Source organism: Pogona vitticeps, chromosome 3 (genome assembly GCF_051106095.1).
Source record: "Pogona vitticeps strain Pit_001003342236 chromosome 3, PviZW2.1, whole genome shotgun sequence".
Taxonomy (NCBI): Eukaryota; Metazoa; Chordata; class Lepidosauria; order Squamata; family Agamidae; genus Pogona; species Pogona vitticeps.
In genome coordinates this window covers 203509461-203533555 of record NC_135785.1, presented here as the reverse complement: position 1 = coordinate 203533555, position 24095 = coordinate 203509461, and the positions used below count along the sequence as shown (strand labels likewise).

General features: G+C 42.7%; 1 protein-coding gene across 3 annotated transcripts; it reads left to right on the top strand.

Annotated features, from left to right (window-relative positions):
* Window positions 1-733: 733 nt before the first annotated feature.
* On the top strand, window positions 734-21972 carry SMIM11 (small integral membrane protein 11). 3 transcript variants are annotated; one of them, XM_072994109.2, is made up of 5 exons: window positions 793-1334; window positions 9666-9720; window positions 15883-15988; window positions 19327-19504; window positions 21780-21972. In XM_072994109.2, exons 3-4 carry the CDS (start codon window positions 15968-15970, stop codon window positions 19489-19491), a joined length of 186 nt encoding a protein of 61 aa, XP_072850210.1. In that variant the 5' UTR covers window positions 793-1334; window positions 9666-9720; window positions 15883-15967; the 3' UTR covers window positions 19492-19504; window positions 21780-21972. The 3 variants fall into 3 exon arrangements, with proteins under 3 accessions (XP_020651936.1, XP_072850210.1, XP_020651932.1); XM_020796277.3 differs by lacking the exons at window positions 793-1334; window positions 9666-9720 and adding an exon at window positions 734-781; XM_020796273.3 differs by lacking the exon at window positions 9666-9720.
* Window positions 21973-24095: the final 2123 nt, after the last annotated feature.

The following is a 24095-nucleotide window of genomic DNA, read 5'->3' as shown; positions in this document are numbered from 1 at the left end:
GGCTTATTATACTAGAACACTGAAGCATACATGTTTTAGTAAAACATATCCATGTGTGTGCATGTATGCGCCTGTAATATATATATAAAGTTAAAGGCTCCCCTTGACAATTTTTGTCCAGTCGTGTTCGACTCTAGGGGGTGGTGCTCATGTCTGTTTCCAACCCACAGAGCCAGCGTTTGTCCAAAGACAATCTTCCGTGGTCACGTGGCCAGCGCGAATAGACATGGAACGCTGTTACCTTCCCACCGAGGTGGTCCCTATTTACCTACTCATATTTGCATGCTTTCGAACCGCTAAGTTGGCGGGAGCTGGGACAAGCGATGGGCGCTCACTCCCTCATGTGGATTAGATCTTACAGCTGAAGATCTACAGACCTTACAGCACAGAGGCTTCTGCAGTTTAACCTGCAGTGCCACCACGTAACTCATCCAGTATAACGTGTATGCGCACGCACACATCTATATGTTGTTCTAGTACAACATATAGATGTGTGTGCGCGCACATGTACTGTATGCCGTTGCATGGTACATAACCTTTTTAAATTTTCTTCCATCTAACAATCTACCCAGTGTGGAGTAGTGGATAGGGTGACAAGACTAGCACTCTGGAGACCGGGATTCGAATCCCTGCTCTGCCATGGAAATTCACTGGAGATGTGAAACTGGCAAAACCACTCTTTAAATATCTCACTTACCTCGAAAGCCCTCTTAGGGTCGCTGTAAGTCAGTTCCGACTTGACAGCGCACAACCACCACCATGTGGCACGTTAACAACCCAGGTAAAAGAAAAGCTTAAAACGAGTGTCTTTCCCCTCCCTCCAATAACGGGAGCCTTCCCGCGGGGGATGTGCATAGCTGCTGCTTTTGGGGGAGCATTTGAGAGTTTCTCGAGTTGCATTACACTGCATTCTCCTCTGAGTTGGGGATGAAACGGTTACCAGCTGTCTTTTGGAGGTATGAGGAAGTGTCGTGAGTTCAACCAGAAAGGCTTCTGGGAGTTGTAGTTGTGTAGTCGTTTCCTCTTTAATGGCTGTATGTTGTTCAGGTTCTGTCGTTATTAAATCACAAAACGCTTAACGTTGTTGCAGTTACTACCGAGAAGGAATGACAAAACTGAGCATTTTAAAGTCTTATGCAGAACAATAATAATACTGTGCAATATTGTTTTTTTTTAATAGCTGGTCTTGGGTAAAGAATGATAATTTTTGACGTCCTATTTCGGCCATAGTGCTTTCTTTCTTTCTTTTTTGCACCATCAAGCCCCTGTGACTGGCATTTTCTGCGTTGGACCTTTGGGACTAAGCACGCTGAATTCTGTGGCACCATACTTGGGTAAGCGTGCATAGGATCACACCGCACAATCTAGATAATAAAGCGAAATGAGGACGTTTTCTGTTCTTATTTGCGTAGTTTTCGTCGTTCTCAGAGCCTTAGTTTTTAAAAGTCGGATCCGATTGTCTCTTTAAAAGTCTATTCAACTGCATTTGCTGCCAAGTAGGCTGTGATCCTGGACACATTTGCAAGGCAGTGAGTCCTCGCGTTAGTCTCATCATCCGTAGGATGCGTATCGGAAAGAATACAGTATATATACGGTTGCCCAGAAAAGTGTGCAGAGTTTGCAGCTGTTTTCCAATGCATGTCGAATAACTCCTACAGATTATGTTTATATCAATTAAATGAGAATTTGAACATTGCAGTATAATTTTACACTTTTTACTTTGAAAGCCAACGAATTTTATACTGATTCTGTTTACATACATGTAGCCTAAAGCTGCAGTCCTGTGCCAGTAGGCCCTACCTCAGTAAAAATGTGGAGGATTATGCTATTGCAGTCAACAGAATTTTAGGCACATGTTACACATCACAGTATGGAAAAACGTTTTTAAAAACAGCTCCACAGTCTCATTGAATTGCATTTAATCACTACTAATACAAATTATGCTTGCAGCCTAGCTAAACTAATAAATCAGATATTCCAGTGCAAATGTGCAATTTTATTTTTGTTCATTTAAAGTTTCCATGGAAATAAGTAGGCTGTGTCATCGAACTGCAATTCAAAACACATTACCTATTTTTTTAAAAAGTTGATGGAGGATTGCATGGCAGAAAAAATACAACCTTAATGCTTTTAAGGACTGCCTCTCCTTTCCCTTAGATAATTTTTGTTAATTACAAAATCCCAGGTTAATTAACTGTTGTTATCAATCAGCAAAATTTAATTTGAAACTATTGCAGTCAGTTATTCCATTATAGAAAATTATCCAGGTGCAAGTGCTTCTCAATAATAATGACACTGAATCGATCCCTTTTTGGTTTTGTTTTAGTATACCAAGGAAATTTCAAGTTAAATTACATTAGTCTTGTTCAGAACCACAAAGTATGAAAACAAAATACTATTTTAAACCATGGTTCTGATTCTGTTACAACTCAAAAAGTGCCTTCTAAGTACTGTATGTGTTTTTCTACGTAGGATTCTGCAAGGCTAGTAAGATGCTTTCCCTCCTGCCTTTGAAATCAGATGCGGTGCTGAGACCACTAAGAAAAGTTACTGTCTACCCAAGGGCTTTCTTGGCTTCTTGTTAAACAATAGGTGGCCAGTTCTCTTGTCAAGCTGATTATACTTGACCAGTTAGTTGAGTGGCAGATTAAGAATGGCAATAATGGCATTAACAGATGATGAAGAAACAGTGCAGATGGGCTAATCAGTGGCTGGCTGCATTGCTTTAGTAAATAGGCAAATGTAAAATTGCAGGGCTAATTTAGGAACTGATAATAATTAACTCCTTTTGGGAATATTATGAACAGGCAGCATAGTGGTTGCTAGCAGTAATTACAGCCAGTGGTAAGTGGTGGAATATACAGTGGGGTCTTGACTTGAGAACCTAATCCGTATTGGAAGGCGGTTCTCAAGTCAAAAAGTTCTCAGGTCAAATCTGCATTTCCCATAGGAATGCATTGAAAACCATTTGATCCGTATCTGCCCTTTTCCGTCCATAGAAACTAATGGGAAGCTTCTATTCTGCCTTCGACCACTAGAGGGGGATATTTTGTTTCTTTTTTTCTTAGGTCAAGAAAGGTTCAGGGAAGGCAGGGAAAATACAGTCCAGGCAGTACAGTACCAGGCAGTCCGAAGACTGTCTCCCAATCCACTCTCTAAACGCTGGGAGGAGTGAGGAAGCAGACAGGCACCCTTTTCACTGGCCAACAGTTAACTGAAAGTTCAAATTTTGCACTTTCTCTGCCTCCCACGTGGTTTTTTTTCAGTTCTTAACTCAAATCTAAGTATGTAAGTCAAGTCAATATTTTCCTATGAGAGTGGTTCTTAAGTCAAAATGTTCTTAACTCAAGCCGTTCTTAAGTCAAGACCCCACTGTACAGTATACCCATGAGGACTGTTGCTAGCAAGGGGCTCATATCCTATGTACAATTGTTCTATGCTGTGTTTACCTATAAAAGTTTTCCTGATCAGTGTCTCTGATATCTGTTTGTATCCTCACAGTTTAACTAAATACAAAAGAGTACAGCTGACCCTGGTTGGCTCTCTGCCAGGCCTAAATACAGCACTGATTTTGATATTTAAGACCCTTCACCGCTTTGGATATCAGTATATCAGAAGGATTCTTGCTTTTTCCTCATGTGTGCCCCAGGTTTTTGAGTGTCTTGGTTAAGTGAGGTGTGGCAGGTGAAGGAACCTTTTTAGTGTTCGCTTTGTGATTGTGGAAGATCTTACTAGAGAGATCCGCCTGGCACCTCCTTTATTTATTTATTTATTTATTTATTTATTTATTTATTTGATTTATACCCCGCCTATCTGGACCAATGGACCACTCTAGGCGGCTTAATGTTTGCTTGTTTTTGGTCCTGGCAACAACACTTTCATTTTCTTAGTCATGGAGATGTTACTATTGTAACCATATTTTTTTTACATTCCCAGCTTTGATTTCTTTGTGTTTTGGTCTTACTTTGTGTTTTAATCTAGGGGTTTTTTTCTTTATTATGGTGTTTTTCAATTAGTTATTGTTATTTTGTGATGAGCCTAGAAAACTTTTTGTTAGTGTGGAAAACAAAGAGAACAACTTTAAAAGATTTGCAGCAAAGCATGGACGGTGTATGGAAAACAATCTCCTTTCCCCCTTGTCTGTCAGGTTCTAAACTTCTGATCATTTTTTAAAGAACTAGCAACAGCACAGCTGCTTTTCAAGGACAAGCGGGGTCTGAAGGCCTTAGGAATGGACCTCAACAGATGGGAAACCTTGACATCTGAGCGTTCAGCCTGGAGGCAGGCAGTGCATCATGGCCTCTCCCAATTTGAAGAGACACTTGTTCAGCAGGCCGAGGCAAAGAGGCAGTCCTGAAACCAGCAAAATCAGGCAGTTGGGCAGGGGCCAGATTGTATTTGTCTTCAATGTGGAAGAGATTGTCACTCTCGAATTGGCCTTCTCAGCCACACAAGACACTGTTCCAAGACCTCCATATAGAGCACGCTACCATAGTCTCTCGAGACTGAAGGATGCCTACACACACAAAAAAAGCAACAGCAGTTTGCAAGGATCAGTCTGGAGAAGAGTTGAGCTAGGGGATGGAAAAGAGTAAGTTCTCTTTTCTAAATTGTCCCTTCTGAAACCTGTTCTTTTAAAGTGGAAGCTTATTAGTAACATGCTTCTAATTGGTAAAAACGCAGGTGGGCCCCTGAGAATACAAGAAGAGCTCCAGCAGTCCTATGTCAGTAGCCCTTACCCCAGTTGCTCTAGGGAAGCCCATTAGAAAGATCTGAGTGGCGCTGAGTCCTCCCTCTCACATTCCTCAGTCATGATATACAGCAGTACACAGTGTCTGATATTGAGGATTATATGCAGACATCCTGACTGGCAACCATGGATTGCTCTAGGCTCTGTGAATTTATGCAGTCCCTATTTTAATCCATCCAAATTGGCAGCCTTCACTACATCTTGGATTCCACTGAATAATTGTGCACCAATACTTTTTGTTGTCTGTCTTCCTGAATCTCCCACCATTCAGCTGTTTTTGATTTTGTGTTAATGATGCAAGCCATATTAGGTCCTCCTTAAGGGGAAAGGCGGGATGCAGGTATTTTTTAATGATGATGATAATGTTGATGATAATAATGGGAGAAAATTTTGTGGAATCCTTGTTCTTTTTCAGCAGAGATTCTATAACTTTAATAACAGTTTCTATCAGTTTATCTAGAAAAGATTTAAAAGTAATTGGCTAGTAATTCTGGGGATCCCTTTGTAAAGAAATGATGTTATATTAGCACAAAGTAAGCTGATCATAGGAATATTATATATTTTTGTTGGAAGGTTAGCAATCTGGCATAGTGAGATTTTTCAGAGTTCTTGAATGGATATCATATGAACCTGGCAATGGGCTTGTAATTCATCAATTATGTTCAGAACAGGTGTGGGCAATGTGTACCTCTCAGGGTCCCAAATCTGGCTGCCAGCCAACCTGTGTGTGTAATTTTGTAATTATTTCAGTAGTTACCAACAGTTGCCTTAGGAAATGAGCAAGACTAAAAAAGTACAGTGGTGCCTTGCTAGACAGTTACCCTGCATGAGAGTTTTTTCGCTAGACATTGGCTTTTTGCAATCGCTATAGCGATTCGCAAAACAGTGATTCCTATGCGGGAATTTTGCTGGACAATGTTTGGTCCCTGCTTCGCAAACTGATTTTCGCTAGACGATGATTTTGACAGCTCTCTCCGTGCTCGCAAATGGGTGTTTTCGGGACCTAAGCTTTGCAAGACAGCGATTTAAACAGCTGATTGGCGGTTTGCAAAGCGGCTTTCCTATGGCCGATATTCGCTAGACAACAACGATTCTTCCCCATTGGAATGCATTAAACAGGTTTCAATGCATTCCAATGGGGAAATGCTTTTCGCTAGACAATGATTTTGCTAAACAACGATTTCAGTGGAACAGATTATCATTGTCTATAGGCACCACTGTATCTGATATGCCCAAAGGTCACTGTTCAGATGACCAGCCTTCTCCTTATCAATGGAGAGGACATCCTCCTGTTCCTGAGAGTTTTACAGAAACATTCAACCCTTCAACGAACCCATTAGCACATTCTTACCAGGCACCAGAGAGGGTCTCATCTTGATAACAATTGCACGGAGGCCTACACATAGGCATACATCTCTAGCTGAATTCATTCAATGTTACAACATGGCTCTCTTGGCCAAAGTGGTGGTCCAGAAACCTAGGGGCTCCTTTTTGCATAGCTAACATACTTGTATATGGTGTCCCTCTTCAGATATCTCTGTTGCATGCCTGGAGCCTTTCTGCTTAGGTCCACCCTTGAATTTCTTTCATTAGCAATAGTGTTTTGCAGAAAGAACATGATTTAATTCCCTCTTGTTTCCATTTGGGCAACTGTGAACATGTTCATATTCATCCCTTGGGGATGATTTACCCAAATCAGGTGCTTGTTTCTGTGGGGTTTAGCTTAAAATGTTTTAAAAAACATTTCATGGAAGACTATCTTGGACATTCTAGATTTCATCCTCCTTCCTGTCAAGCGAGATTTGGCTTCCAGGATCTCATGACTAAATTTCTCAATATCATTGATGCCAACGTGCACCATAGTTCTGATACTGGGCAAAAATCACAGGGAGGCCCGGCTTCATTTCCTGGCCAATGCACCAGATGTTATTGGCCAATTTTGGGTTTTTGGTTTTCTGGCAAGGAATTAGGCAAGAGAGCAACAGCTGAATCAAAGGCCCAGTTTTATTTTGAATAGCAAAGAGCAGAAAGGTCAGCTGAGATTTCCCTTAAAGCAGAGAAGACTCCGAGCATATAGAGTACATACATTTTATAATGATAGAGACAAAGAGCAATAAAATGCTACAATTCTATTGGTCATTTGTACCCCAACTTTGGATCCAGTCCCTCATTGGGCAAATGGTGCCAACTACGCTAATCTATTGGTTATATGTAAATATGCATATCGTGCCCCCATCTTTCCTTGGCCTGTGCCCAAGATGCATCTGAAAGTCTGGGGACAAGAGTATCCATTTCCCCTTATCTATTGGTATGTTCATGTGTTTTCTTCCTGGGGCCTTCAATACTGTGAATCCCCTGTGAATGTTATAACAATCATTGCTAGCTTCCTCCTACAGGCATTCCAATTGTGGGCACCTACATCAAAAGGTGGTTGGGCAAAAGAGAAGAGTTACATTGTTATTTTATATTGGCCATAAATACTTTTGAGCTAGGTGTGAATGTTTCATGGTTAGGCCTTTTTGGGGCCTGTGTCCCAGGCCTGTGTCTTCTCTTTGCCCTGTCAATTCTAAAATGTAGTTTCATTTTTTACCTGGTATCAGTTCTGCACAGTGTTCCACTCCAGGGCTGCTTGGATGGCATGTGATGCCCACAACCTTAGCACCTAGTTTGCCATTCACCACACAGTCTTCAAGGTCAGTCACAAACCCAGCTGCCTACATTTCTGATGACCAGATTATTCACTGCAACCGACATCCAACCTTCTGAGGTGTATACTATCAATACCTGTCAGTCTACCAAGGTGTGTTTTTCTTCTAAGTAATCATTATCGTTTTCCTCAATCTCTGTGATTGCAGAGAAGCTGAGAAACTGCACAGAGAAGATTGTAGAGGAGCTGTCACTTTGGGACTGGGATGCTTCCACTGCAGCTCTGAAAGCCTTATCTGATGACCTCTTTGCTTCTTTCCACTCCTTTGGGTCAGCTACCTAGACCTGAAGGGCACAAACTTAACTCCTTGAGGCTGAGGGGTTCTTGGCACTGAGCACACACCCCTAACGTTTGCCTAGCTGGAAGAATGCTGCAAACTGGATCACCTCCACAGCCCTGTTGGTTATCTGCCTTCATAGCTGGTGTTATTATTCAAAAATACCAGACACAGTCAATCAAAATTATAAAACCATTGACTAGTATTATATTACAGACACACGTTTTACCTAAAAAATGCCCTACGTATATGTTAAATATTGGCACAATATTTATGCTGTTCCTAATATTGTCATTTTTGTAGCTCTGGTGGTGTTATTTCTGAGACTTGCAACTGCTTATAGTACTGTGTGAAATTCCTTGATATTGTTCCCAAACCACTGAACTATGTTTCATCCACAAGTGAGATGTTTCAATTGCCAGATCTCTATATTTTGGTCATTTTTCAAATTCTTTATTTTCATCTGGCATCCCTGGAATTGCAATGTCAATAACCCAGACGTCATTATCATATATTATTAAAAATGTGTTTTGCCTGAAACACTCAGTTAATTCTCACCTTCTCACCAGGAGAAGGTGAGAAAGGGCTGAGTCAGTTAATTTGAAGTCATTGATTCAAAAAGATTAGGGGTGGCATGGGGGCAGCCCTGGAGTTTGTGCTGGACTCTGATCAGCACAAACGAGGTCTGTTGAGCTCCCTGGAAATGGAGGTTTTATCAGAGGAGGGAGACAAAGAGCAATAGACAGGGAATTGGCACACTGGGAAGATTAGGTAGATGGTTTTCCTATGACAATGCAAGAGGCTGCATTATTCTAAATCTCACTTAAGAGTTGATACAGATTTTTCAAATGCACAACAAGCTTTTGCCTTGGACAATCATTCATCTCTCAACTTCGGATTGGCATTTTAAGGTTCACTGTAGCCTTTTGCCAGTGTAGATATATTTCTCTTTGTAGCCCTTTCTAAACTTGAATTTAGACTTAAGTTTCTGCTTAACCTTTTTGGCAACGGTTTTGAATGATTTCTTAGAACAGGATGCAAGAACCTACAGGATTGCTCTCCCCTTCCCCTGTCCTAGAGTCAGCTGGTGAAGTTAGTAAGGGATTCATTCTCTTCTTGATTATTGGCTGCCTTAACTGTGTCTTTGTTATAGCTTCAGCTGATGATTTGTATATTTATCAGTATGAATGATGTAGCAAGATATATGCCTGCCTTTAACTTCTTCTATGTCTAAATGCTGGACTCTCCTTTTTATATGATACTTTCTCACTGAGCAGAGGTGTTTTTCCATTGGGGCTGTGCTCATGCTCTGGAGCTAAGTTCTGGAACAAAACTGTCTTAAGTTGAAAGTTCTGGTGAGTTTCCCTCATCCACTGCTACAGCCAATTAGAGAAGGATGGCCTTCTACCCAGAGAGGGTAGCAGTCAACTCCTAACTAACACTGTCTTCTGTTCAGTGTTGTATGACACATGAAGTTTTCACTCTTCTGATTTATACTTGTCTGGAATGTATATGTAACTGGTTTAGATCACTGATTATATCCAATGTTTGTTTATTCAGGGCATTAGTAAATAAGTCCTGGCAATGAGCCAGACCTCATTTTGCTTAATCATTCTGCTTACTGTGAGAAATGTTACAGTCGGAGTACACCACAAAACAACACAAGAGTATTGCTGCTAGCTTCAACTTGCACTTTTATCTGTCTTTTGTGAGAGACGGGGAAGGTTCTTGAAAAAAAAAATACAAAATCTGGACTGCCTCTGTGATTCCAGCACTTTCACAAGACGCCTTAACCTTCAAAACACAGAACATGAGGTTTGTTTTAAGTCATCCGTATCAACATGAATACCAGTAAATCATATTTGTATTAACAAATCAAGGGAGAGAATAATGCTTATCAAACACACCTCTTTTATCAAATTGTTTTCCAGACACAGCTTTCCCTGAGATTTACAAACCAAGGTGAAAACAAAGAGAAGGTGCAAGGTTAGAGAAAAAACTGCTGGAGCTTGCAAATGATCTCGCAGAATGGCTGTTGGCCACTTAAAAGGGCCATAGATGAGTGTTTTCAGAATAGGGTTGTAGGTGGCAGCTGTAGTCCTGTATCCATTTACTTAAAGCAGAGTCCTTTGCCATTTCTAGGCTACCTCCAAGAGTAAATGGTTACCATCCATTTGTAATGTAAAAATCTGGAGATGTAAATACATACAGCAGTGCTTCCTAACCTTGAGTCCGCAGGTATTCTTGGACTAAGAGTTTCTGGGAGCTGTAGTCCAGGAACATCTTGGGATCCAAGGTTGGGATGCACTGATGGATTGCATGGATTGGCAGCTTGGATGACTCTCTTGATGCTGTTGGGCTGCTCTTGGCCCATGACAGCAGAGTCAGTGCCGAGGAAAAATTGGAGATCTTGCTGAACATATGGAAGGTCACACATTCCTCAGCCATGGTCCACGGATTTCTTTATGTCTCCTCTGTTCCGATTACTTTTTTCTCCTTATATGTCCTTCACACTCTTTTAATCTATGTCTCTCTGCCCTCATACTCCTATTTGCACCAGTTGCGTTGACTCCATCCCTACACGTGTCAGAAGAACTATGAACAGATGTCTAAAGGCTGTTCCTTGTTCTGAAACGGAGATCAACCCCCAGTATCGAGGTAGCCAGCCCAGCCAGCCCTCTACTCTACGCCTGGTGTTGTTGAACGCCAGGTCTGTATCTAATAAAACCCAACTGATTTACGACCTTATTTTGGAGGAAGATGCAGACCTGGCCTGTATAACCGAAACATGGATTGGCGGAGAGGGGGGTCCCCCCCTAGCTCTCATCTGTCCGTCCGGTTATGCTGTTCAACACCAGGGTAGACTGGAGGGACGGGGGGGGGGAGTTGCCATTGTTTATAAGTCCACCTTAGAGGTAATTAGGCGCTCCTCGGTGGTAAGACCGGGTCTTGAGGCTCTCCACATATGGATTGGGGCTAGGGACGGTATTGGGATCTTGCTGGGTTACCGTGCTCCCCGCGACCCAGCCACCTCCCTACCGGAGCTGGTGGACTTTGTCTCCGCGGCACTGTTGGGCTCCCCGAGGCTATTGGTACTGGGGGATTTCAATGTGCGTGCGGGGGCAGAGTCTTCCGGTCCAGCTCTTGAGTTCTTGGAGACCATGGCCTTCTTGAACATGTCCCAACATGTTAACGGCCCTACACACGTGGGCGGCCATACATTAGACCTGGTCTTTTCTACCAATGGGAGCGAGAGTGGTCCGATGGTGACTGACCTTGAGTCGGTACCCTTGTCATGGTCGGATCACCACCTAATAAGATGTACCACCAAGATGGCTCTCCCCCCTCGCAGGGAGCCCGGACCTATTGTTATGGTCCTCCCTCGAAGGCTACTGGATCCGATTGGATTCCAGGATGCCATGAGAGGGATTACGGCTGACCTGGCTGGCGCTCCTGTCGAGGCTCTGGTCGAGGCTTGGTTCACTGCCGCGACTAGTGCCGTAGACACGATCGCACCTAAACGCCCTCTCCGCCGCAGAGATCGCCCGGCGCCCTGGTTTACCCAGGACCTCCGGACGTCGAAGCGGGTCAGGAGACGGCTAGAGCGCAAATGGAGAAAGGACCCGACGGTTTTTAATCGTATAGCTGTTAAGGTCGCTACTAACCTTTACCGGGCCAAGGTAAAGGCTGCCAATCGAACATACCTCGCTAACCGGATAAGCGAGGCGTCCAATCAGCAGGCGGAACTATTCCGTATAGTACGTGACCTATCCGGAGTTGGCCCGGGAGATAGGCCTCCCCCTAGTTTTACACCGGGCCAATTTGCAGCATTTTTAAAATCTAAAGTGGAGGCCATCCGCCGGGACCTCTCCCCTTTCTTGAACACAGTGAGTCGAGCTGAGATGTCCAGCACTCCGTCTTGTCTTGTCCGGTGACTTTTGACTCCTTTCAGCCCGTTTCGCCTGACACTGTGGCCAGGACGCTTGACCGCTGTCGTGACACCACCTCCTCTTTAGACCCTTGCCCGGCCTGGCTAATCAAGGCAGCCAGGTCTTCAACAATGGAATGGGCCACTGTAATAATTAATGGGTCTTTCCTTGAGGGCAGATTTCCCTCTGCCCTCAAGGACACACTCATTAGGCCCATAAGAAAGAAACCGAGCTTGGCGGCGGACGAAATTGGCAATTATAGGCCCGTCGCCAATGTTTCTTTCTTAAGCAAGGTAGTTGAGAGGGTGGTCGCTGATCAGCTTCAAGCGTTCCTGGATGAAACAGATGCCCTGGATCCATTCCAGTCGGGATTCAGGCCGCGCCATGGAACAGAAACGGCATTGGTCGCCCTGTGCGATGACCTACTGAGGGGGGCCGACAGGGGCAAAATGTCTCTGCTGGTCCTCCTCGACATCTCAGCGGCCTTCGATACCATTGACCACGGTATCCTCCTGGGGAGGCTCACCGAGTTAGGAATAGGTGGCCAGGCATTTGCTTGGCTCCGTTCCTTCTTGGAGGACCGTCCCCAGAGAGTCCAGCTTGGGGAGAGTGTCTCGGCCCCGTGGAGCCTCAATTGTGGGGTCCCACAGGGGTCGATCATCTCCCCAATGCTGTTTAACATCTATATGAGGCCGCTGGGGAGGGTCATCAGGGGGTGTGGAGCTCGGTGCCACCAGTATGCTGATGACACGCAGCTCTACATCTCCTTTTTTCCAACTGCAGGAGATGCCGTTCTGTCCCTTCAGCGTTGCCTGGAGACCGTACGGGAATGGATGCAGGAGAACGGGCTGAGGCTGAACCCGGACAAGACGGAGGTACTGAAGGTGGGCGCTCCCACAGCTGGGGATCTGGGAAATTCCCTCATTTTTGGGGGCGTGACCCTGCCTGTCAGCGATGGGGTCCGCAGCTTGGGTATCCATCTGGACCCGGCGCTCACTATGGAAAACCAGGTGGTGTCTGTGGTCCGTACCGCATTTTTCCATCTTAGGCGGATGGCCCAGCTGCGACCCTACCTTGACGTGGGGGCCCTCACCACTTTGGTACATGCGCTTGTAATCTCAAGATTAGACCACTGTAATGCGCTCTACGTGGGGCTACCTTTGAGGTTGCTGCGGAAACTTCAGGTGGTGCAGAATGCTGCGGCCAGACTACTCAGTGGAGTGAGAAGATACCAACATATCTCCCCCACTCTGGCCGCATTGCATTGGCTGCCCATCCGATTCCGCATCGACTTCAAAGTACTGATGCTTACTTATAAAGCCCTAAACGGTTTAGGACCTCAATATCTGGCGGAACGCCTTCTCCCACCAAGATCTACCCGTGTCACTCGCGCAAGCCAGGAGGTAAGGCTGAGGAGCCTAACCCCGAGAGAGGCCCGGAAGGAAAAGACCAGAAATCGGGCCTTCTCGGCGGTGGTTCCTCGCCTATGGAACAACTTGCCTCCTGAGATTCGTGCGGCCCCCTCGCTGGGCACTTTTAAAAAACAACTAAAAACATTTATGTATAAGCAGGCCTTCCCAACAGCTAATTCCAACAGTTAATTCCTGACGATTTTTTCTTTTATACTCCTATGATCTTTATCTTTATCTTTGTGTATTTGTAATGTTTTTAATATCTATTACTGCTGACTGTAAGCCGCCTAGAGTGGTCGAATCTGTCCAGATAGGCGGGATAGAAATGAAATAAATAAATAAATAAATAAATTCGCCGAGTTTAGCACCCCCAGTTTTTCACTTCCCCAGCAGTCTGTGTGCTGGTTAATTCAAGTGGAGTGTGCCCACAATCTCTAGAGGGCTTTCATTTCATTTCAATAAACTTACCTCAGGGTTGTGCTTTTATTTATTTATTTTCTGAGGGTTTGTTCTGGAATGAAATAATCATCCCTGTTGAGGCAAGTGGGGGCGGCAGCGGCTGGAATATATGTCCAGAAGGTTAGCCAAGTGAGGATTTGGTTTCCAGCCTTGGGCCCCAGCTTTTCTGCTTCTCCCTTTCTCCTTTTAATTGCCACCACCACCCACATTTAGCCGAGCAACGCATGCAGATAGCGATTGGCTGAGATGTGGGTGGGTAAGCAGACGCCCAACACTTGGCTTACAGACATCTTGTGAGCAGTTTGACCGTTTATAGACCAAATTTAAAAGCCAGACAGCTCATCATCTGGCCAAGTTAGTGGCTGGGGTAAATATAAAAATATATGCAGTGTTGATTTTTTAAAACTCTTTTATAACAAGCTGAATCCACAGCTCATGTAAGGGCAGGTTCACATATTCAGAGAAATAAAAGATCTGTGGCTTCAATATGCTGCTGAAGGATCACATTGTTAACAGCCAGAAGTCCTGTATCCAGGCTGTGTACAAATAAGGAGAATGATCTCCTAAAAACAAAGGCAATCGTTTTAATACATGCAAATAGACGTTCTTATTTGAGTGAACATTCAAATGTGGAGCTCCTCACCTGCATTTCAACCGGACCATTACTTCTTGTCCAGAGTCTATAAATGTTCGTTTACATATTACAGCTTCCAGAATCTTCTACCCTGTGTAGCCAACGCTACAGGATTCTTGTTGTGCAAGCAAGCAAGCCCTTTCAGGGTTCCGCTTCTGCTAAATGTACAGACTGGTTTTCTGCACTTAGTGCTAGTAAATAACATATAAAAGATTCAGTAAGTTTCTGTATGCAGTCTTTCGCAACGGACTTGGCTTTTGTCTGCTTTATGAAGGAGGTGGTGCAGGTTTCTGCGGAATCACTACTTTTATTAACCTAGTGTTTAAAAATCCAGTCTGGTCTTGAATGTTTGCAGTCAGAGTTGTTTATGTTAGATCCTCCAGTGCCAGCTAAGTCTCAGGAACTTGATTTCAGCCACTTGATTCTCTGATGCCTGTTGCATTTATGAGACCGGAGTGAGCAACCCACATTCATAATGCAGCCCTCAGCCAACTTTTGGAAGCCCTCTGAAAGTGAAACATTCAGACCCTCAGAAGAGCCAGGTGTTCCCCCTTCAGTGTCTTATTTGGTATGAAGGAACTGGAGAGGTGGAGAGATGGAATGGTGGAAACCCCATTACCCCTGGCATGCAGCCCTTGGCAAATTACCCTTAAAGGAATGTGTCATGCAACTGAAAAAATAGGCTTACCACCAGAGTGTGGAGAATTGCCATTTTGAAGGCAACTACTGTATAACTAAGCATGAATTTGACCAAACTCTGGGAGGCAGTGGAAGACAGGAGGGCCTGGCGTGCTCTGGTCCATGGGGTCACGAAGAGTCAGACATGACTTAACGACTAAACAACAAAAATAACTAAGCACTGGTAGGATGATGGTCTGGAAGCCAGAGCAGCATCCTACCACTGCTTGGTTAGAGAGGGCTGTGGCATGGCATCATATTCATTCATCTTAAAAGTAAGTTTTTAAGGTTCTGCCTCTACCCCTGGATTGAGATTTAGCTTCCCCTTCCACTTAGTGCCCCCTCTCATGCTTTCAGCCATCAGGCCTTGAATCCGTGCTATTAGAGCTCCATTATTACAGTCAGTGTCTGCACTGTCAAAATAAATGAACGTATCCACTCTGCAGAAGGTATACTATGCCATGGCACAAGTCGGCTGCATTCTGACATGATTGCTTCTCGTTGATACCAATAGAAGAAGTTAGTTCGAAGTAAAAGCCCTGTTGCGTTCAATGGGAACTAGTCATAATTAAGCTCAGCTGAACTAGAGTTGTGTATTTATTTGCAACACCACCATTGCTGCTGCTGCTGGAGTGGCTGAGGGTGTGTTTAATGCTGATTAGCTGCTGGAATGTTTAGCGAGTGTATGGGGATAGCCATTTCCCTATAAAGCAGTGGCACCTGTCCCCTACCCGTCAGTCTGCTGCTGTGTGTTGAACTCCAACTGGTTGTTGTTCCTGTCACTCAATAGGAGAGAAAAAAAAGTCCTTTCAGTCATCAAGAGAGCTTTCGTGAATGTTCTGTATTTCTCTTAGAGCAGTGCAGGTTGAATGTCTTACGCACGTTATATGCTCACAGATATTTAAAACTTGTTGATAGAGCTATATAATATTGAACCAGATTGGCTGGATATTTTTGTCAAGAAGATCCTGCCCTTTCTGCTTTCCTATATATCTGAGCCACAGATCAGCTGTCTCAATAAACGTTTGTTTTTCAGGTACCCTACTAGTTCCTTATCAATCTCACCAACATCATTTAGCTCAGCCTGAGGTGTAGGCCTTGATGCTCATTGCAGAATCAAAATGTGGATGTTGAACTGGAAGGTAAGGACTCTTTTAATTGGTAAAACCTTGCACGTGAATTTTCAGGCCAAAGGTTTTGGAATTAATTGTTCTCTGGCTTCTCAGTGGACGGATGCTTCTGTGAAGAGAGCAGCATTCCAGAACATTTGCTTCTCTCTACCTCCATAGCACAAGCACACTGTTTTGTGAGTTGTTGCTATAGTTTTGTTTTGAAATTTCTTTTACAGTATTGTCGATTTCAGACTGTTCTCTTAGTTCTCAGCTGTCGGTCAACTAGAACATGCTGAAATGGCTGAACACCTGTTCCAAGGTCTTTTGTCTTATGCTCTTTGTCTGTGCCTTTTCAGTAATGTTTTTCTAGCTCAGTGGGTTGCAACACCTGACCTTGGAGCCAGGAGCTTGAAATATCCCTGTGTCTCTGGGGAGACGGGCCAGTCAAGTTCTCCAGGAGTGTGAGTGTCCAATGGAGTTGAGTGCCCTAGCATCTGTGTGATCATGAGGAAGCTTGTGATCCGAGAGCATCACGAAAAGGAGGGACCTTTGAGTTCTTTACTCCTAGAAATTGCTAGGAAGGTTGCCATAAATTGGATTCAGTTTAATGGCACGTAATAATTATTCTTCCTAATTCTGCCTTTAGTTTGATGATGTCCACATGCCCACTGGGGCATTGATGCATATAAAAATATACTTGTCACTGCACATTTTTTGCATTACAACATTTGGCTGTTTAAAACAAAGAATTGCATAATCATATGTATGTTTCATTAACAACGTTTCAGCTGATCCAATAAAGGTGTAGAGAATTGGCCTTACAGAATATTGGCTGCTAGAAAAGTTTTAAAAATGCCACCTAAACCAGTGGTGGGGGATCTGCGTGCCTCCAAATATGGTTGTACTCCCACATCAGCAAAAGGTAGCTAAACATTCTGTGGGCCATGGGGATGGGGATTTGAAACTACTTTTAACTACTGCTTATGTTATTTACATTTTAAATAGAGCCCAAGACCTCATGCTAAGTTTTGAGGATTTTGGATTGAGGATGCTAAGTCTAGTGTTTTTAATACAAGGAAGCTCAGAAGACAATATTTTTGGTATGCTAACTATTAACCATGCATTACATGCTGTCAGGTCAGATATGATGCTAGTAAGGATTTTTAAGGCATTTAAGGAGTGCCATTACCATCCCTTCCCATATGAGTTTCCATGGCTGAGCAGGGACTTGAACCCAGATCTTCTGAGTCCTAATCTATCACTTTCTCCACTTCATGACGCTGACACAGTAGTTATCTAGGTTTCATTTTTCATTTTAGTTATTTGGTTCCTTGCAATTGGTTTTCACTACAGATATGCTTATTGTATTTTTTTTTCTGATCGTAAAAATGATGTATAAATAGCATATATAATAATTGTAATTGTTGGTTGTGTACAGCTAATGAGGTTCCCATGTGGGAAATCAGTGTTGGTTCCCCAAATCCTATACTTTACCACTAGGTGGTGAAATAAGAGCAGGGGAACCAAGGCTGGAGTGCTTTTAAGCCAGATCTTGAACCTTCCTAGAGTTTAGGCTATAGCTCCTGTATTCCCTACCGTTTAGTCATGCTGGGTGGGACGTCTGGGAGTTGTAGGAGGCCAAAGCTTCCCCATCTGGTTAGGTGAATGGAGTGAGTTTAATTGTACTTAGCTGTACTTATCTTCTATTGGGACAGGACAGCCAGCAAGCATATGCAGATGTTCCCATAAATTGTATCCTTGAAGGCTTTCACCGCCGAGATCTGATGGTTGTTGTAGGTTTTTCAGGTTGTTTGGCCATTGGCCAAACACCCCAAATAACCTACAACAACCTTCCCATACATTGTTTATACTTAAAGGGTGAAGGGTGAAAACTTGAACCTTGATTGTATTCTTACTTCAAGTCTAGCTTTTAGTTATTTAAAATGATAATGTGCTTTGTCTCTCTACTTTTACTGTACACTGATGTCTAATGCTAATGCTGATGCTAATGTTAATGTTCTGATGCCAAATAATGGACTTCGCAGAATGCTGTTGTCCAGATTTTCCAGGGAATAGGTATAAAACACACTGTTAAATTTTAGGCAAATTATGCATTATTTCAGAACTAGAGACTCTGAACTAGATGTGTGTACATTTGTGTTTTCCAATGTATTCTAGGAGTTATATTGCAAAAATACACACCTGCACATCTCTTTTTACAACCTCTGACTGTGAGGACTCAGAAACAACCAACACTGGCTTTCTGTTCAGAAAGAAAGCTTCCAGATAGAACTGGGCAAAAAACAGGAAGCTTAGGTGGAGCTGGGCCTAACTAAATCCCAAAGTTTCCCAGTTTAGGCTTTTTCTCCCAAGTAATCTGATTTAGCTGTCAGGTAGAACTCCCAGAATAGGTAGTCCAAAGAATCTTGAAGTCCCATCTCTAGCCAATACTTAAGAGAGTATGGCTCTTGCTCTTAAAACACTAGTAAGACTTTCTGCCAACATGTAATCTTTTTTCTTTTTCTACTCAACTTTTTAAAAAATGTACTAAAATGGACTGTATATCCCTCCCTTGTGCAACATTTCTTCAGATATGTCCCCCCCCACACACACACACATTGGTGTATCATTTGTCAGATCAGTGATGTTTGAAGAGCTATAGTTTGAGGAAAGGAAGAAAAGTAGCACACCCATAACAGAAGGAAATGGCATTAAAAAATATGAATGCAAATTCCTGGAAATGTCTTGCTCAGCATTTACCTAGGGTTTCCAAGAGACAATGTGCTGCAGAAGTTTTCTTGGCAGTTTGACCATCAAGATTGTGAGCCCCTAAAATGAATCCTGTTGATGTGCTGGCATTAGCATGAAAACGCCATTCAAACACATGTACAAAAATGGAGGTTCTTCTCTTTTACAGTTTTGGTGCCTGAAATCTGTTGTGTATGATAGACCCTGTTATTTTGTTTCCTGTGGTGAATATACATATAAAAAAAAACAGTATGTGTTTTCAGGATATAAAGGATTCTACATTTTCTTAAAATGCATAAGGTTCTACAATTTTTAATGTCACTCTTGCCATATGATACAGAGACATGTTGCAGGCAACATTTTAAAAGCCTGTAATTAGAAAGCAATGCAGATTCTGATTTGTTCAAGAGCTTCCTCTTTTAATATAGTTAGCATGATTTAAAAAATCCTTGATTACTTCACAGTTTTGAAGGCATTCTGAAACACTGCAGTAGCTGTAAGCAGGTACTTGTGCACTTTATATACACTTGTTCATAATGCCCAGTTTATAGTTAGTTCTACTGCTGTTATTATTGCAGATAAAAGTATGTATTTGCATATATTTGTTTCTTCTCTTATAGGCTCTGGAAAATTTTCCACTGTTGTTGTATATTCTGGCTGCCAAAACATTAATTCTTTGCTTAGCTTTTGCTGGAGCAAAAGCCTATCAGAGGAAAAGGCTTGAAGAAAAAATGAAAAGAGAACAAGAAGAAAGACTGAAAAGAGAAGGCAAAAAAGAAAACTGAGGATTTTTGAGAGGTATGCTTGGGCTAGAAGGAATGATGCCTGATATTATGGAACTGTCTTTCAAAGAGGGGGACAAATAACCTCACTCCTATGTGTTAAAGAATATATGAAGGACATTTTACATATTATTAAGTAACAATGGGATTTTCAGAGTTCTTGGACTATAAATTTTATAGTTCCACATTCTGTGAGTTCTGTGTGACTTATAGACACCTAAATATCATTCACCTGGGAGAAAAGGACTAATCTGGAAGGCTTTGAGACTTAACTAGGCTTAGCTCTGCCCAAGCTTCCTATTCCTGCCTCAGTGCTAACTGGGCGCTTTCTTTGTGAACAGGATGCTAGTCAGAGTTTGGCTTAGCTAGGCCTCCAATGTAGGCTTTTTCTCTCAGGTGAACCCTGGTACATTGGTAATGCACGCATGCACACATTATACAAATACAAGGATGATACCAAAAAACAAATATTCATGGCTGAACGTGGATAACGCCTTGGGCTGTATGATTGAAATTTATCACAAACCTGCAAATTATGATGTGATGGACATATCTTAGTAAGAATTATTTTGTAATAATTCATAACAATCCATATCAGCCATGTGGTGAGAAGAAAAGGAAGGCTCACAGGCTGTGTCCAGCAGACCAGGCGAAATACCTTACGCCCTCCCCCCACCCCAATGAAAAGCTCTCATTCATTCCCTGCTGTGTCCTTAACCATGAGCTTTGAAGTTTGGGGAGATCAGATAAAGGACTGTAGGAAAGGAGGAGCTTTGTGGTGTCATGCCTATACTAAGGGAGAAGAGGGAGCTCCTTAGGTCACAGTAGGAAAAATTGGCACTAGAGATGGGGACGAACTGCCACAATAGTGGTTTGTGGGTCATCGAAGTTGACAACTCACAATCCACAAATTTCCCCAGGGATTTCTGATGAACTGCCTGTGGCTGTCTTTTAAAATAAAAAAAGGGGGAAGCTGAGCCACCTTTCCTTCCCACTGCCCCTCACATTATCTCACCATTCTAACTCAGTGGCTGAAATCCTATTGCATAATGTTAGCAAAGTCGCATGTTGCAGTCTGTTCCTCACCATTAAATGAAGAGTCTCCACTCCCAAGTTTGAGGGCATGTGCACACTGGCTTGGTAGGTGCACACACATATCCCTGAAAAATCGCTGTAGAGGCACTATTTACTGTTGAGGAACAGACTGAAACTTACAACTTTGTTTTTGTTAAAATATAAAACCAAAAGTACCATAAAATCCAATAATGACTGAAACTTTGTAAATCTGTAATGAAAATTGTTCATTACATTTCAGATATTCTTTCCTTTTTAAAAAAAGATAATGTTAAAACACATTTGTGCATCTCATTCAAAGGGTCTTGTAAAGGATCATATTTTAAGGGAGAAAAAAAAGGCTGATTGGATCTTTCTGGGGAAAGAATGTAATTATCTAGGGGCCATTAGAGAAAAGTTAATGTTCCTTAAAATCACTCACCTTATCTCAGGTTGGAATGGCACATGGAACATGTCCTCCAGTGAGGATCTAACCCAGTGTGACTTTGGGGCTATTCCTGCATTCATTGGACCCCTCATAAAAAAAAAAAACCAAAAACAAAACAAAAAACCACCGATCATGTTGGTGAAAAAACATGAATTGCTGATCTCAGAAGCCAATAGAAGTGGTTTGTTCACCTTTTTAAACAAATCTAATCCACTACCTGATAACTTCTTGAAAAGCATCTTTTCCAAACCAGAAGTGGACCTCTGGCTGCTTTCCAGTTTTATTTCTTTTATGATTTTATTTTTGTCCTTTTTTGGCTCAGTGCAGCCACTGGTAGATCCTGGGAGCAGAAAGTGGGCCTCCAGCTCCCTAGAGTTTGCCTACCCCCATCTAAAATGTAGAGAGATCCGGGTGGTTCCCAAAGAACAGCTTTGGAGTTTCCTGTGCAAACTGGAGAAGATATGTCTTGGAGGAAGATGCAAGTGGAAAATCAATGTCAGGGAAGAGTTAAGTGCCAAGGTGCCCCCTCACTGCTTCCTCCTGCCCGTTGCTTCCACCTGAGACTGTTGTGCAGAGGACAGGCAGTAATCTGGGTTGCATGATATCAGCTGACAGCAGAATCTGTAGCTCCATCTTGAGGCGCAATAAGAGTGAGGAATTATAGAATCCTACAGAGGTCCAGTGTTAGCATTGGAGCTACTTTTCCTGCTGGCACCATACATGGCTTTCCATGTGGGAAGACTGATCTTTTTTATCAGCTACTGAAAATCTAACTGTTCTTTTTGTGCAGATTGTTCAGCATTTCCCAGTTCACATGGATTCCTTTCCTGGGAGAGTTGAAGACTTCACTGAAACGGAATGCTATGCCAGAGAATGAGTTTCCCAAGAGGGGACATTTATTTAAACCAACAATGTATCATTTTAAAAAACATATAAGAATATTTTGTCAGCTATTTATACAATAAAAAATTCCTTTTATAAAACTGGTTTTTAATCTCTCACTGGAGGTTCTGGAGGTATAGTTGTCATTATAAAAGAAAACATTTCCTAATGATGTTAGCACCTTATAACTAAATACTTGAAGTATTTTTCTCCAAACCAGATTTATTTGTAAATTTATTTGCTTTTTTTAAAAAGCAAAGGTTCTGCTTATATACTGCCCCATAGCACTTAAAGCACTCTCTAGGTGGTTTACAAGTTAATGATGCAGGCTGCACATTGCTCCCAGCCCAAGCTGGGTACTCGTTTTGCCGATTTCAGAAGGCTGGAAGACTGAGTGAACCCTGAGCCAGGGTTTGAACCCTGGGTCATGAGCACAGTTTTGGCTGCAGTACAGCAGTTTAACCACTGCACCACGAGACTCTTCATTTTCTTTTAATTAGAAGAAGAGGAGAATGTGCCCTTTCAAAACAAACAAATGTAGAAATTGCAAAGAACATCTTACTCTACAGGAATGCCACATTTAGTACAGAGGAGGGGGAAATTGATGTAGTATATACTGCCATCTTCTGGAAAGAGGGGCAAGCTGCTCTAGCAGCCAGTGTTGCCAAGGATGAAGGTTGGGAAATACAGGAACCTGCCTTGGTTTGCCTAGCCCAGTGTTGTCAACAGTGGTGGTAGTTTTCTGGGGTTTCACCCCCAGTTCTTTCCTAGCTTTACTTGAAGATGCCCTGGGAGCTTCTCCATGCAGAGCAAATCTACCACTGAGCTATAGTGGTCAGTCTAAATATAGAAACAAACACATGGGAGCAGGGGGAGAACTGGAGCTGGAATATTGAACCTTAAGGTGGCCACCTTCCAGACGTTGCTAGGCCACAAATATCTAGGGGCCCTGTCCATCATAGCTAATGGTGAGGGACATCTGGAAGGCTACATTGGCTGACCATGTGTGGTGTTCACCCTTATTATGTTTAGTAGTTATGAATATTCATGTTGTAGGCTAATGTTGCTCGGAGGCGGAGCCGAGAGAAATGTAATAAAGAAGCAGAGTCAGGGAGTCGGTAAGAGTCAGAGTGAGAGAGTGGAGAAGGAGGTAGAGTGTGATATTTTGGGAGATCTGAGGTGATTAGAGTGAAACGTGAAAAAGAACTGTAATGACAAATAGAAGGTTGAGACTGGTGATAATAGAAGTTGCCTGTGATTAATAATAACATCTGTAATCAATAAACAAGTTTTAGTTTAAAGACAGTGAAGTTTGGACCTGCATCTTCATGCTTCCATAATTAAAGTTGATTTAGTGATCAACTGGTGGCAGCGGGGTAAAAAGGAGTAGTAGTTTGCCTTCCTGTGCTCTGTGTTTGGAAGGTCAGGAAAGGGGCACGAGGGCGAACGCCACACCATGACCTTGACAGTGAGGCCCGTAGAACACCTTGTCCACAGACTAATACTCTCCCCCTCCCACCCCTATCCAAACTGGAAAGGCTGAATACCTGTAACACACATTTGTGTTGCTTTCTTCACAGAGGTCAGCAGGTCATGAGAGAGCCTGCACTGGTCTTTTCACATTGTTCAAGCATTGCATGCTCCTCTGCCATTGTGTGAATTGTCAGGAGGGTGAAAAGCTGATGAGCATTTGTTGGCCAGATGAGGGAGGAAGATAAACATAAGGGCGGAGAGAGATGGAGAAAAGGGAGTGCCAAGAGTGTGGGGAGAGGAGGCAGGGAGGGGGTCAGGAAAACAGAAGTGCAAGAAGTCCGATGGTACAGGATTGGGGAATGGGAAGGCCTCCAGTTGTTGGATCCCAGCTCCCATCATAATCAACCATTTACTTCAGCAAATAAAGGAATATGGCCATGTAGCTGGACTAGAAATAAACCAAGAAAAAACAACATTCATAACCAAAAATCTAACTCAGGAACAAAAGACTCAACTTACATCCAAGACAGGAATTCAAATAGCCAAGAAAGTAAAATATTTAGGAATAAATTTGACTGCTAGAGGGTCCTCATTAAAGGAAGACAATTATGGGAAACTCCTGGAACATAAAACAAGAGCTGACAAAATGGGAGAAATTACAATTATCCTTTCTAGGTAAAATTGCAACGATCAAAATGAACATCCTCCCAAAAGTAATTTTCCTCTTTCAAAATCTACCGATTAAATTAGA

What these genes read in the sequence shown, in the direction of transcription:
- SMIM11 (XM_020796277.3), top strand. Translation starts at nt 15,968, where the DNA reads ATGTGGATGTTGAACTGGAAG. An exon ending in TGTGGATGTTGAACTGGAAG is followed by an intron (nt 15,989 to 19,326) that starts GTAAGGACTCTT and finishes CTTCTCTTATAG; the next exon opens with GCTCTGGAAAATTTTCCACT.